The 14,737-nt window shown below is 51.5% G+C and overlaps 2 protein-coding genes across 2 annotated transcripts; one reads left to right on the forward strand and one right to left on the reverse strand.

Moving 5' to 3' along the window:
• Window positions 1-367: 367 nt before the first annotated feature.
• Window positions 368-4,772, forward strand: LOC113147372 (coatomer subunit beta-like; the record flags this gene model as incomplete). Its single annotated transcript, XM_026337693.1, has 9 exons — window positions 368-375; window positions 521-771; window positions 1,014-1,094; window positions 1,993-2,298; window positions 2,522-2,642; window positions 3,238-3,529; window positions 3,831-4,072; window positions 4,358-4,443; window positions 4,707-4,772. Coding segments are annotated over 9 exons (1,453 nt in total), but the record flags the coding sequence as incomplete, so codon positions are not given.
• Window positions 4,773-5,737: 965 nt separating this feature from the next.
• On the reverse strand, window positions 5,738-14,737 carry LOC34619226. The gene is made up of 16 exons (XM_026337699.1): window positions 14,662-14,737; window positions 14,005-14,198; window positions 12,822-12,959; window positions 12,123-12,328; window positions 11,669-11,865; window positions 11,022-11,188; window positions 10,424-10,730; window positions 10,147-10,196; window positions 9,894-10,020; window positions 9,657-9,691; window positions 8,789-8,957; window positions 8,422-8,672; window positions 7,655-7,813; window positions 6,997-7,165; window positions 6,098-6,285; window positions 5,738-5,938 (listed from the first exon to the last, which is right to left on the reverse strand). The coding sequence occupies exons 1-16, from the start codon at window positions 14,735-14,737 to the stop codon at window positions 5,738-5,740; spliced, it is 2,634 nt and encodes an 877-aa protein (XP_026193484.1).

Below are 14,737 nucleotides of genomic sequence, written 5' to 3' on the forward strand. Positions count from 1 at the left end.
TGTGTTTGTTCATGTATATGTGTGTTTGTTCATGTATATGTGTGTTTGTTCATGTATATGTGTGTTTGTTCATGTATATGTGTGTTTGTTCATGTATATGTGTGTTTGTTCATGTATATGTGTGTTTGTTCATGTATATGTGTGTTTTTTCATGTATATGTGCGTTTATACGTGTATATGTGTGTTTGTACATGTATATGTGTGTTTGTTCATGTATATGTGTGTTTGTACATGTATATGTGTGTTTGTACATGTATATGTGTGTTTGTTCATGTATATATGTATTTGTACAAAAAATATATGTATGTATATACATACGTATATTTGTATATGGATATACGTTTGTCTGTGTGTGTCTGTGCAAAAGGCCAGAAGGTAGAGCTGCTGCGCCTTTCCCTTTGCTCGTTTATCTTGCCGTGGGGATATAAGGGGCTACTGTGCTGTGTTGTCGGGTGTCGTCTTGTGCGTTTTTTTGGAAACCACTTATCGTTGCTGAATTTTTTTTTGTTTTCTGCATCAGGCACTAGCACCCTCCGAGAGGCAATTGTGGGAGGGGATGCGTTACTGGCAGCCGTAGTCTCCATCTGCCTCACAAAGCTGTTGCTGCTGTCTTCTCCCGAGTATTTCGCAAGACGCAGGCAGCAGAGACTGGCAGCAGCAGCAGTGACACCTGCAGGCTCAGGAAATAGAGGAGGAGAGGGCAAGGAAAATCTTTGCGTTTCAGAAGACTGTCTAAGGATACCTCCGTGCGGAGTTTTGCAGCAACGCAGCGTGATCTGTTTTTCTCTTTCTCCGGCTCTGCTGGCGAGGGGGGGCAGAGAGAGGGGAGAAGAAAGATAGAGAGAGTCTCTTCAACTGCTTTTCTTGGACGTTTTCGTCAACTTCTCTGCTTTTGGGGGAGTCTGCGCCTGCTCGCGTGCAGGAACAAAATCGTCTTCTTCTGCTGGTGTGCTTCCCTGTGTTGCAGACGCTGCATAAACCAGAGTTTGCTGGTGGTATCTTCTTTATTCAAGTGCGTTCGCTCGGTGTCTGGACAGACGAGCGACGCAGCCATACGGTGCAATCAAGCTCTCAGGACGATTCTCTGCCTGATCGTACGTTAATTAGCAGCCAGGCTGCTGAGGAGCTCGATGGTGTGGAGGGGGGAAAGGCTCACTAGGGAAGCGCCTTAACCGCAGAAAGATGCAATACGGGGGGGTGGGAAGGAAGGAGATGGTGGGAAGCGGGGAGGAGCTAGGAGAGGAGGCGCCCAGGGAGAGCAGCGGAGAGAGAAGGGGGATGTGGTAGCGAGGGGGTGAGCGTCGTGATTGCATATCTTTCGCGTGGGTATGGTAAACGAAGGAAGGAAGAAGCGGTGTATTTACAGGCCTCCCTGGGATGTGTTCATGCGGTGTCTCTTGCAAGAGACGTTTTCCTGCATGCAGCTTGGTCTTGAATGGTGCGCGTTTGCTGCCTCAGGGAGGAGCTAGAGACAAGGATTCTTTGCGCAACTGCTTTGTGTGGTTTGAACGAGGGAGAGAGCAGCAGCTGGAGGCATTGACAGCGTCAAAGGGAGGACAAAGCGGCGAGCAGGATGCGGAAGCAGCCGATGTAGCAGTGGGTAGAGTGCAATAGGCGGCTTTCTCTTCATGAATTTTCTTGGGAAGGGAAGAAAGGGGGGGAGATGTAGAAGGGGGTGTCGTTACAGGAAGGCTTTGGTCGTAGCACAGCCAGTTGTATGCAACACGCTTTGTGTAGTCCATGTTTGAGAAAACAAACAGAGAGAGAGAGACACACATATATAAATATATATGTGTATATATAGACAGACAGAGAGAGATAGATAGACAGACACAAGAAGGAGGAGAAGGATGAACCTCGTCATTTTGGCGTTTTTTGATACAGAAAAAAGCTTTCGACATGTTTTTACGGCGCGCGGTGTATTTGTTTTCTGGGCGCCTCAAAAAGTTCAGATTTTATTTCAAAACTTGTTTTGGATGGGTGTATCTGCAGCGAATAGCGTCGGTAGACTCAAGCATACCGTTTCGGCTGCTGCTGCCCGTGACTTCTGGGGAGACTGCGCAAGAACGCCGAGCTTTTGATGAAGAGGCCTTTTATGAGGCATCGGAGGATGAAGATGACTGGCAAGAGCAGCAGCAGCCTCAGGCTGAGCAGCAGCAGTCTCAGCAGCAGTCTCAGCAGCAGCTGTACGACTTACAGCCCGATGTCGCTGTGGCTGTAGGAGAGAAAAGCCCTCTTAGCGAGGCTTCCCTTTTCCATCAAAGACTTCGCTCCGTGCAGCAACTCACAGGACTTGCGGTGCGCATTACAGGGCCGAATACATATATATATATATATGCAGGGTGTCTCTTCTCCCCAACAGCTAGCTAGCTAGCTAGCTAGCTAGCCAAATGGCTGAAAGTGTCTATCTCTCGTCTTTGCGTCTGGCTCTTCCGTCTATCACTTCTTGGGGTGTTCTGCATCTTGCTGCACGGTTTGCCACATGGCCAGCCGCCGCTGGAGCTGCCTCATGCCGCTGCAGGACGAAGTGTATGTTGAGGCTTTCCTGCGTCTAAATCAATTCGATTTGTTGCTGGAGCTGCTGGTCGTCAACAGGACCAATGAGACACTGTACAACGTAAATGTCGAACTTGCTGCTCAAGGTACGTCGATCTATGAGCTATTTGTGTGCTGTCTCTCTCTGTGTTTCTGTCTGTCTGTCTGTCTCTCTCTCTCTGTGTGTGTGTGAGTGTCTGTCTGTCTGTCTCTGTCTGTCTGTCTCTCTCGTGGCAAACTCCTGTTCCATCTACTTGCGTTGTCTCAGCTTGAAGCGCCGAGAGGTTTCTTAGCCCTACTGCTACGCGGCTATCTCTCTCCTCCTGTGAATGCATGGATCTCATCAATGAGCTTCTTCCTGCTGCACTTCCGTTTCCTCTGGGGTTGCTGCTGAGCTTCTCCGTTCCAGTGTAATCTGTTTTCTTACGGCGTCTTTTTAGCACGAATGTGTAGTAAATACGTGGGCTCGGCGGGCTTCCTCCTTTGTAGCTTCTTTTACGTCTTCTTCGCGCATCACGAGGAGAGAGAAAGAGAGAGAGAAAGAGAGAGGAACAGAGGGGGGGAGGAGAGGCTTGCATACTATGTATGTGTATATATGGATACATATACATATATATCTGTATATATGTATGTCTGCATATATATATATACATCTGTATGTATATGTCTATCTGTATTTATGTACATCTGCTGTGCATGCAGGAGATGTTCGACTGGTAGACAGGCCGGCTGCTTTGACGCTGCCACCTTTCGCGTCTGTTTGTTGTTTTTCTTCTTTAAAACTGAAGAGCGCTGAGGGCGCTGTGTTGTTTGGGGTGGTGTCTCTGGAGAGGAAAGGGAGTCAACACAGCGGGAGACAGTATATTTTGCTTGCTGAGCTGTCGCTGGACTGCTTGCCGTTCGTGCATCCCACGTGGATCGAGCCGAGCGAGTTTAGAAGAAGGTGGCAAGAGTTCGAATGGGAAAACAAGCTGCAGGTGTTGACGCCCCCCACGTGAGACGCTCTCTCTTGGGGAAAAAGGAGAGTTGGTGGGGGGTTGTTGTTGAGGGGTGGTTTTGAAGGCGTATAGACAGCCATAGAACCTCCACGCTCACTGGCGGTAGCAGTAGCTAGCTCTGCATCATATGCATCCCCCATTCTTAACGCTAAAAAATTACCCCTTCGCGCCTCTTTCTGATTCCCCCGTGTGTACTGTCCATACACCCCACCGGCCCGCTGCATGCACGCTGCTCTGCAAGCCCCTCTTGCATTTTTCTGCTTGTATTTGTTTGTCGGTGATTTCGCATGCGACCAGGTCAGTGCTGGCGTTCCTGGAGGCTCTGCTGAAGGAGACAAAGATGACTGTCGTTGGATCCAAGCCGCCTTCTAGGCAGCCGCACAAGCTGACAGCAGCAGCGGCTGCAGCTGCTGCGGGGGATGCAACTCTCGAGGAATTTGAGATGACACAGCAGTCGTTGCAGCAGATGAAAGATCTCCAAAAGCTCGCAAAGGCATGCTCTGTCTTTTCTGTGAACTTGTATTCTCGCTCTGTGTTTGGTGAGTCCTCTGGAGGCGTGTGCAGAAGATGTCTTCTTACGAAGCGGGAAGGGAGTGGGGGTTGATATTTGTAGCGATCTTTTGCTGGCGTTAGTTGATGATGCTGCGCTATCACAGACTGAGCTGCATGCAACGGAGGGGGAAGCGGGGACGGCCTGTCTGTGGGTATTTCTGTTTGCTGGAGGAGTGGTGAAAGAGAGAGAGCAAGAGAGCAAGACGCGATCTTCATGTTCTTTTAAGGGAGGGAGCTCTGGAATTTCTGTGCATGCTCTGTATGCTACGCAGGAGAAGACGCGCTGGCGAATTTGAGTCTGGAAAAGCTGCGAGACGGCAGACTGAGCGGCTCTGTTCGAGTGAGAAGTCGCACGCAGGTGAGACCACCAGCCAAAAGAGCATTCTTCGTTGCGTGCAACGATGCATAGAACGATGATGCTTGCATGCACACTTGTGGGGTCTGTTTGGGGTGTATCGGGGCTTTTTTGCCGGGGGGATATGTTCGGTGACAGTGTTTGAGGGGCGATGTTTTTCCCCGTTTTGCAGAAGGAAGGCAGTGTTTCTGCCTTTGGGTTGTGTTCGTAATGTGAATGCCTCGCTGCTTGTGCGCTGACGGGGGGGGGGGGGTGACCTCCTGCAGGGTATAGCGTTGAGCGTTGGTGACAAGATTACGTCTCTTCAGCGTCGTGCAGCGGCAGAATGCTGATGTCTTCAGCAGCAGCAGCCAACGAGCCGTCACGCTGCTGCCTTGTGTAGCTCTAGCCAAGAGACACCCTCACCTGCAAGGCCGTTTGTCTATATGGGCTTCTATTTTCTAGCAGCAAACAAACGCGCATACGGCGTGTGCGAGGCGGCAAGTGGCCATTCCTTCATGCTCTCTCCCTCTCTTCTTCTCTCCCACGCTGTCGTACTGGAAGCACTCCCGTTGCCTAGCCGTCCTTGCTGCTTTTACACGGCTGCCGCAGGCAGCTCGCTCACAGACTTACTCGCTAGGAAGTTTTAGCAGACGCAGCTTTCGGAGAGGCGCAAGGAAAGAGAAAAGGAGGTAGCGGGGCAGGAAACATTGGAAAGCCGTTGGGCTAGTCTAAGGAGACGTAGCGACAACGGCGCACTGCCATTAAGCTACTAGCTAGCTGCTTGGGTGACTTCTACTGCTGCTGCTGCTGCAGAGGGTGTTAGAGGCGGGAACGCGGTAGAAAGGGATTGACAGCAGTATTTTGAGAGGTTGTTGCTTCCGAGCTCCCGAAGCGCCTGCCCTGTGTAAAACTGCAAATGTTGGCTAGCCGAGCAATCTCGCTGCTGAAACTGCAGCAGCAACCCCTGTGCGCCGAACGCGAGACTGCGTGATGCGTGCTGTGGTGTGTCTGTTGATGGCGTAGCTTCTCTGTCTATAGCTCTTGCGTGGCGCTGGCTGATTCGGGGGTGTTGTGTGCTAGCTAGCTAGTTAGCTAGGCGGGGACTAATCGGCTTGCTGTGGGCAGCATTTGCCTGCCATGGGGGCAAGATGCATTTTTATCTTTCTATCTCTACAGAAGAGCAACGAGCGCCTAGAAAAAAGGAATAATCGAAACTGTGTGACGTCGTCGTAGCAAATGAAAGCCATATCTATCCTGGTTCAGCTCGCAAAGAGACACACCCTTCATCCAGCACCTTCCAGAGCAGCACTTTCTCTCAAGTAACAACCTCCTCTTCATCGCTGCCTGTGTCGTTGCTGCTGCTACTGCTGCTCCTGTTTCGAGTGCGCCGTTTCTTCGAGGGACGTTTGTGGTGCTGTCGCGACACTGCAGCTGCTGCGAGCTGCTGTCGTTTCCTGAGGAGCTTTTTAGCTGCTTCTGGTGGGGAGGCTGCGCTGACAGCCTCTGTGGGGAGAATCTCCTTGTGCTTACGGCAAGCCTGCATCTGCCCCTGCGCGTGATCGCTTTCTGCCTCATGCAGCTGCCGTTCTCGCTGCTGCTGCTGCTCTTCTCGCTGCTGCTGCTGCTCTTCTCGCTGCTGCTGATACTGCAGCAGCAACGCGGACGGTTTTATCGCTTCTGGAGGCAGCAGCTGCTGCCCCTGTCCGCCTTTCTGCATAAACTGCTGCAGATCTAGAACGGGGTAGCTAGCCACAGACTGCAGAGCGGCAACAGCTAGCTGGTCATCAGCCAGCTGCTCCGCGAGAGGCGCTTTGCGGCATACCTCAAAAGTCTCCCTATTCGCAGAAGGAGTCAGCAATAAGGCTGCAAAGACAACAGACAAAGGGAAATATGAGAGATAGGAATGGACACAGACAGACATACAGAGATGGAGATAGTCATAGACAGAGATATAGAGATGGAGATAGAAGTAGAGAGAGATGGAAATAGACAGCGATGTAGATATGGAGACAGAAATAGAGAGATATAGAGAGGGTGATAGAAACAGAGAGAGATATAGGGATAGAAATAGACGCAGACATAGACAGAGACATAGAGACAGAAATAGGAATAGACGTAGACATAGACAGAGATATAGATATAGAAATGGACAGACGTATCTAGAGGGAGAGCTTGAGAGATGGATGGTCACGCATAGACAGACATATTCACACATATACAGAGAGAGACAAATAGAAAGCGGGAGATGTGGTGGAATGTTTCTGCTGCTAGGAATGCGCGTGCAGTGCAAGACAGCGCTAGTCAGGTCTTGAAGGTGTGCGATGCCTCAAGGCTGGCGGGCAGACGGAGAGAGACACTAAAAAGCAGACGCGAAAAAGAGGATTTGAGGGGAGCTTTGCCAGCAAAGAAGAAAATTAGCATTCGATGAAGGCTCAGACGAGGCAGCAACGGAGGTGCTCGGTTGCAAAAGGATGGCGCATGCACGGAAGGAAAGATCATGACGGGATGCATACAACAGGCACGCAGCGTGAAGAAGAATAGCCGCATTCCCAAAGTGAAAGTCGCGTCTCTTACTTTCGTCATTGGCTGTATACAGCAGGCACACGAAGAGCATCTGAGGAGTGCAGTTCTGCCTCTCGACGGCTGGTAACAGCGTGACAGTCTGAAGCAAACAGGCAGGCAGGCAGGCAGGCAGGCAGGCAGTCACACACGAGGAATTAGAGGGCTGTCTAGCAAAAGGCAGCTCAAAAGAAAAACTGGAGGCGGCTATATATGTGTGTGTATGTGTGGAAGCGGAGGGTGCAGAGAGCAATGGCTCCTAGCAGACTTGCAAAGACAGAGACAGCATTGCTAGATAGCCACACGGACGCGCAGCACTAGTATTAGAACTAGCACTAGCAGAAGTAGCAGAAGTAGAAGAAGAAGAAGCTGCAGCAGCAGCAGAAGCACCAGCAGCCTTTACCTTTTCGTAAAGATCGAAGAACTCCACTCTGTCGCTGCCCGTCTAAACACAACTCACATGAGAAGCTTGCAAAGCAAAATGCTCGATCGAGAGATGCATTCTAGATGCCTAGAGCGTGGCAAATTGTTTTTTTCTGCTTTGAAAACAGACTCCCGCGGCTTGTATCGCTGGTGCCGCAGCAGAAGGAGAGACGCAGTCGCAGGTTCAGTTCTCAGTGCTGGCTTTGAGATAGAGAGAGAGATAGAGAGAAAGAGAGAGAGAGAGACATACCTGCTGCTCGCCATCATCAAGCCCTCCCGTCTGTTCCTTCTGCAGCGCAAACTCCTCCTTTTTCTGTTTAATGTGAAGAGCTTCTCTCAGAGTCTGCTTCACAACTGCTACATCAACGTATCGGGATGGTAAAGACAAACGCAAATCGGATGAAGGAACCTGCAGCCGCAACAGAGCAACAGAAGCAGCTGCAGCAGCTGCAACGGAGCAACAGAAACTGCTGCAGCTGCTGCAACAGAGCAACAGAAACTGCTGCTGCAGCAGCTGCAACAGAAACTGCTGCTGCAACAGCAAAGACTGCAGGAAGAGCGACTCCAAAAGCAACACTGTTTCAGCTACGCGTCCTTTAAAAACCCGAGACGCAGCAGAACCAAAACAGCAGCCACAGCACAAGCTGCAGCAGGTGTCTCGCCACAAAAACGGAGGCGTAAGGGGAGAGCTGCTGCGCGAAGGAGGACAGACAGCGAAGCGGCTGTAAGAGGGAGGCTGTGGATAGAGCATGAAGCCTCCCAGTGTTATTCCCCCCTTCCGATATTACGTACTGTTTGAGGTGGTTCAATGAGACGCAAGGGCTTAGTTTCGCTAAGACTCCGCTGGTCAAATAGCTGCGTTACAAAGACTGCAGCAACGGAGGAGCAGCAGCAGCTGCCAACAGCGATGGATGCATCCAAGAGCAGTGCGACACCAGCTGCACTAGCAGCAGCAGCTGCTCCTACACAAATCTCAACAGCCTATCCAGAAGCAGCAGCAGCAGCAGCTGTACAAACCTGCGCTCTGCGTTGCTCCAACTGTGCCGTTGATGTCGAAATCGTCAGTCTCGCCGCATGCTTCGAAGCCTCCTTCGCCTTCGAAATCCTGGACTGCCCCTCCTGATCACGCACGGCAGTCTTTTTATCCAGTGGATGTTGCGTCTCACTACACAAGGCTTTTGAAGGAGCCGTACAGGTGGCTTTCACACCGATGGATTTTGCGAAGCGAAGTCTCGCGATGTCGGCTGGAAGAAGGTCTCCCCCCTTTCCTCACGATCATTTATCGCGTTCTCGAAAAAGAAATCGTGTAATCAGACTCTTACGCAGCCTCACACCCTTCTTCTTTCAGCCACCCCTTCTTCCCCTTTCTCCCCCTCTCTCCTGCCCCTCCCTTCCGAGATATCCTCGCACTCACCGCTGTCTCTATTTTTCCCATTCAGTAAGGCAACTGCTCCTGCAGAGTGCTCCGAGAAACGCAGCTGCTTCGTGGCGAGCAATGACAGCGAAATCATTTGCTGAGGGGAAGGAGCAAAGGGGCTGCTGGTCATGTCTCCCTGCATGCACGCACCCCACACACATACACCCAAACATAGACACACAGTAATATACACAAATATAGACGTACAGAAATATACGCAAACATACACACACAGAAAAATACACAATTATAGACATACACACACGCATACACACATATATTATACACATACACACATATATTGTACACACACGCATATATATCATACACACACGCATATATATCATACACACACGCATATATATTATACACATACGCATATATATAATATACACATTATAGACATTATACACATACACACATACATACACACATACATACACACACATACATACACATACACACACACATACACACATACATACACACACATACACACATACACACACACATACATACACACACATACACACATACATACACACATACATACGCACCTATACATACACACACATACACACATATACACACACATACATACACACACATACATACACACATACCCACCTATACATACACACACATACACACACATACACGCATACATACACAGGGAGACACTGCACTTCCTTAGAATCTTGAACTGTTTCGTTTAGCACGAGAAGGGCTAAAGGGAAGGCTTCAGCTCTAAAGCCCTAAACACGCATGCATCATCCCTCTACTGTGAAATCGACAAACTGCACACCGTTGAAGAAGCTTAACCCCTCGCGCTTACCGCAACAAAGACGCTATCAATCGGCTTCGGTAGGACTGAGAGGCAAGCGCACACGAAATAAAGTGCTTTTTCGAAGCGTCCATCACCAGAGAGTGGCGCAGGCTCTTTTCAAGCCCTTAAGTATGGAGCGTAGAGAGCTGCATGCGCCAGAGGCGAGTGTGCTTCTTTCTCTCGCGACAAAGTCGCAGCAGCAGCACAGAATACAACGCAGTTCTCTCATGACCAGCGTCTTCTTACCAGAAACACAGCGCTCCGTCTTAAGCAGCGGATACACGTCCAGAGGCTTGCCTAAGTCTGTCATGTCAATTAGGAAAGGGTCGAGACTGGCGAAGAGTTGCTGCGTCTTTGCGGCTGCCGCCGCTGCTGCTGCAGACGCAGCAGCCCCCCGACGCGCCGTCCCCTTGAAAAGGCTCCGACGAAGTCTCGAACTGTCTCCCGAGATAAAAGAAGTCGTCAGCAAATGCTCAAAGCCTCGCAGATCCCCCCGTGCCGAGTTACTCGCAGGGAACGCTAAGAGAGACTCCAAGCGATCCGATCGTGCTGCAAAAAGACAGATGCGTGCGTCTTTCGAAAGGCGTAGAACAAGCTTGCACCATCCAGAAGCAGAGGACGAGAGGCTTTCTGGAGGGGTAGTCTCAACACGAAGATGAGGCAGCAACAACATGCCCGTCAAAGCAACTGCAGACGGCATGGCAGCACTTGGAGGCTAAATTGCCTCGTTCATTATTCCCCGTGCTCTCAGAATTGCTTTTCCCCCTTTTTCCTGCCATTCAACGCACCAACTTCTTCCTCTTGCCGCAGTGAGAACGCATCCACAGTAAAATCACCTTCATCCTCAAAAAGGTGCTGCTCTTTATCCTGCGCTGACAACCCCACAGACGACTCCTCCGGAAGCAACGGATCGCTGCCTCCTAGTGCCTGCTGCTGCTTCTCCTGCTGCTGCTGCTGCTCGTGCTGCTGCTCCCACGCATTGGCTGCCTCTGCTGCTGCGACATCTGCGTCGAATTCCAGCAGCAAATCATCATCAACGGCCCCGTCACACTCCATTTCTTCATACTCCGCATCTCCCAGATCCTGCAGCAACGGCAAGTGCAGCAATGCAGCAGCCGGAATTAACATGCATCATGCGTGCAGCTGCCCGCAGAGCACGCAGCTGCCAGCAGGGTATGAGAACAGAAAGCGGCTGAGTAAGTCGCACTGCAGAAAGATTCTTGGATGCTTCCGTCCTGCTTGCAGTCTGCTCGTCTCCCCCGGCTCTTAGTCTGCAGCAGCAAGCAGTCGCAGACAGGCACCTCCCCATGTCGCCTCTCGTGTCTTTGCAAGCTGCTAGACACGCACACGATGCTCAGAGATGCAGAGCCAGGCAGAGCCGCAAAGAGACAGCGCAGCCTCCGAATTTCCAAGAAGCGTGCAAACGCACACTACAGCCACTTCAACGCACTGCTCTACTTGCTCTGTAAAATGCCGAATGGCATCTCCGCAGATGGAGGTGTCGAGGCATCGAGTCGTAGCGGCCCTCCCAAAAATCAAGTCTGCATAACAACAAACAAACATGCAGACGATAGCAATCGCCAAAAATGTATCATGAAAAAAAACTCAAAAAACACACCTCACAACCCGTGTAACACACGAAGACCCCACACGCATCCTTAGGAAGCGACCAACCCCACCACACACTGCGCGAATACAACACCTGCCAGCAAAATCAGAAATCAAACATGCTGCTAGCAGCAAGCAGCAGTAATGCCAGCAAGCAGCAGCAGTTATGCCAGCAAGCAGCAGCAGTAATGCCAGCAAGCAGCAATTTCAGCAGCAGCAGTAATGTCAGCACGAGCAATGCCTATTGCAGCCAGCGAACCTGCGAGAGTTCCCCTATCGACGATGCATGCATTCGCAGTAGCAAGCAGCGATTTCAGCAGCATTCTCAGCAGCAATTTCAGCACCAATTTCCGCAGCGAACTCAGCAGCAGCAGCAATGTCAGCACGAGCAATGCCTTTTGCAGCCGGCGAACCTGCGAGAGTTCCCCTATCGACGATGCATGCATTCGCAGCAGCTGCAGCTGTAGCGGCTGCTGGTGTCGCAGCAGCAGCCGCGACAGGAAAGGCTGGTGCCTCTCCATCAAATCTGAGAGAGAGACTCTCATCAACTTGCAGGTTGGACAGCAACAAGCCCTTAGCGCCAGCTTGATCAAAGAGACTTGCCATCTTCCTGAAAGCATCGCATCCTCAACGGCAAGCGGATACAGTGCAGCCTTCCGTGCACGACTGGCAACAGTCTCTACGAGGCATTTGTTTTCTGCACAGAAATCCTCGAGAAACTGCATCCTCAATAGTCCCTTAAGGCGAGAACCCCAGACGCATAGCCGCACAGGCAACAGCTCCTTATTTTATGTAGGTATGCTCTGCCCCTGTAGGAGCTGCGTAATGACGTAGCTGCCTGCGGAGTATATACAGCCGAAGACATACACGAAGAAGGGGTCGATAAGGACGCCCATGTCTGGCTGCTCGCAGCTTATATCCTTGGAATCTGCCAGCGTGCCGGAGCTGCCCTTGAAAAACAGAGCGAGACGCTGCTGCTGCTGCCGCTGCCTTCGTCTAGCATTCTGCTCATCGTTGTCTCCCCCCCCTGTCTCTGCGCCTTCTCGCTTCAACGTAGCCAGTCCGTTTAGCAGCTGCAGGCATGCCAGAGAGGCATCAGCATCACAGAGATAGACAGACGTAGACAGAGATAGATAGAGACAGACGTAGACAGAGATAGATAGAGACAGACGTAGACAGAGATAGATAGAGACAGACGCAGACAGAGATAGATAGAGACGGACGTAGACAGAGATAGATAGAGACAGACACACAAATATCCATGTATATATATACACAGATAAAGACACAGCCATAGAGAATAGCCCTCAAGACGCGCTGTGGGGAGAAAAGTGCCTGAAGATCTCCTTCCTCTCTCCAGGAAATCAAATTCTCTGCGCTGGCAGAGAGGCAGGCAGGCAGGCAGTCATCTCTCGCTGGACTGCTGCAGCCTGTGCTAAAGCGATGAACCAGTGCCTTGCGAGGGCACTTGCTTCTGCATTCATTGATTGCAGCTAGAGGAAGATTTGAAGGGGGACGAGGGTGTGGTGGGGTGTATATACAGGGAGCAGCTTTTCGGGAGATTACATGATACGTTTGGTCATATACGGCTTCGACGCGGTATCCATAGACTTTGCTTGCCCCCTCAATCGCTGAAGATACATGCGAAAATGCAACTTTGTCTGTGGCTTGCTGATCTGCAGCTTCCCCTTCCCCGTCGAAGAACTGAAGCGCAGGAGGAGCAGCAACAGCGAAGGCAAGGGGTACGGAGCAGCAGAGGCAGTAGTCGAGGCAGTAGTCGAGGCAGCAGCAACACAAGTGGATGTCGCAGCAGCAGAGGCAGTACTAGAGGCAGTAGTCGAGGCAGTAGAGACACAAGTGGATGTCGCAGCAGCAGAGGCAGCACTAGAGGCAGTAGTCGAGGCAGTAGAGACACAAGTGGATGTCGCAGCAGCAGAGGCAGTAGTACAGTAGTAGAGGCAGTAGAGGCACAAGTGGATGTCGCAGCAGCAGAGGCAGTAGTAGAGGCAGTAGTAGAAGCAAATTAGCGGGAAGGGAGAACGTGGGCATGCATGCTGCTTTAGAGGCGATGGAGAAGGCACCCCTAGCGACATCCCTGCATGCCAAAGGCTGCAACAGCAGCAAATTTTAGGAAGCAGTAATTCTAACAGCAGCTTACGCCTTCCCCGTCAGCCGTCTGTATGAGCTCCTGTCTGAGAAATTCGCAGCAGCAAACCTATATAAGCACACCTATACATCGACATATATATATATACATGCGTATAGGGAAAGAAGCCCTTAGACTTCCAAGTCTCTTGAACAATGTGATGCCTTCTACACGCATGCACGACTAAGTAGGAGATAAGCGTTTGGCGCAACGCCTCAGTCGATGACATCGGAAGAAGAAGGCAGCAGCAGCAGCCAACCTGACGAGCGCTGAGAGCTTGTCGATGAGCGTGACGTCGAAGGCATTCCTTAGCCCGACTTTATGCGTCGAGACATCCTTCATGTCTTGGAAGAAAGCTCTTACAAGGGTGCAGCCTACAAGGGAACGTGCTGCTGCAGAGGCATCGCTAGCGGCAGCTGCAGCTGCTGCTGTTGCTGTTGTTGCTGCTGCTACTCGCGGAAGTGGCGCTCGCTGAGGCATCGCGCAAGGAGCGGCATAAGAAGACGACGTGATGTTGTGGTGGCAAGGCGGCTGGCCTTATGCGAAGAAAGCAGAAGAAGGCGTGGAAACATTCCTCCGTTTTATGATGCCGCGGGGAGCTACTCTCGCAACGTCGACTTTAGACTTTGACTCACAGGCTGTGGCAGATCCAGCTGCCTCTCCACTCCGGCGAGCGCTAGCTCGACTCCTCGGCTTGTCATTGGCGTGACGACGCGCTGGGAATAGGATGCAAGGCTTACTGCCTGGGGGGGAGAGAGAGGTGGCCTTTGAGGGGCGAAAAGTCTCCAAGACAGCGCCTAGAAGGTTTTGTCGAGTCTCCTTCTTTGGCGTGACTTTCGGGGAGCTACGATGCTGCTGCAGCGACGATTGTTGCCAGGCATGGCCTGCGCTGGAGAGGAGATGACAGCGCAGGATGGTGGATGCGTGGCTGCCGTTTGGAGGACTGCTCCTGCTCGGCTTGGAGAACACTGGTAAACACACACAGATACACACCCTGCAAGAAGTCTCTTGCAGCAGCGGCAGGCTGCAGCATGCAGCCGCCTTTCTTCCACCACGCGATTAGGGAGTACGGACGGGGAGCGGCCTCTCTTGGGAGGAAGACAATCTGTGCGCTTCCCAACCCAGAGGTCTGCAGTGCAACATCCTCGCAGCTCCCCTTCCTCCGGCATGCGCTTCTCTGCTCAAGAACTGGCTGGCAGTCCATTACACTCTGAGCTTTATGGCAGCCTCAGCATTTGGGGCTTTGCTTTCAAATTCCACGCTCATGATCCGTCGGTGCCCACCGAACGCTCCCACCGACCCCACCACCCCCGGCTGCTGCCGCTGCAGCCCGCAT

The sequence above is a fragment of the Cyclospora cayetanensis genome, unplaced genomic scaffold, assembly GCF_002999335.1.
Source record: "Cyclospora cayetanensis isolate NF1_C8 unplaced genomic scaffold, CcayRef3 CcayRef3_contig_2, whole genome shotgun sequence".
In the NCBI taxonomy this organism is placed as follows: Eukaryota; Apicomplexa; class Conoidasida; order Eucoccidiorida; family Eimeriidae; genus Cyclospora; species Cyclospora cayetanensis.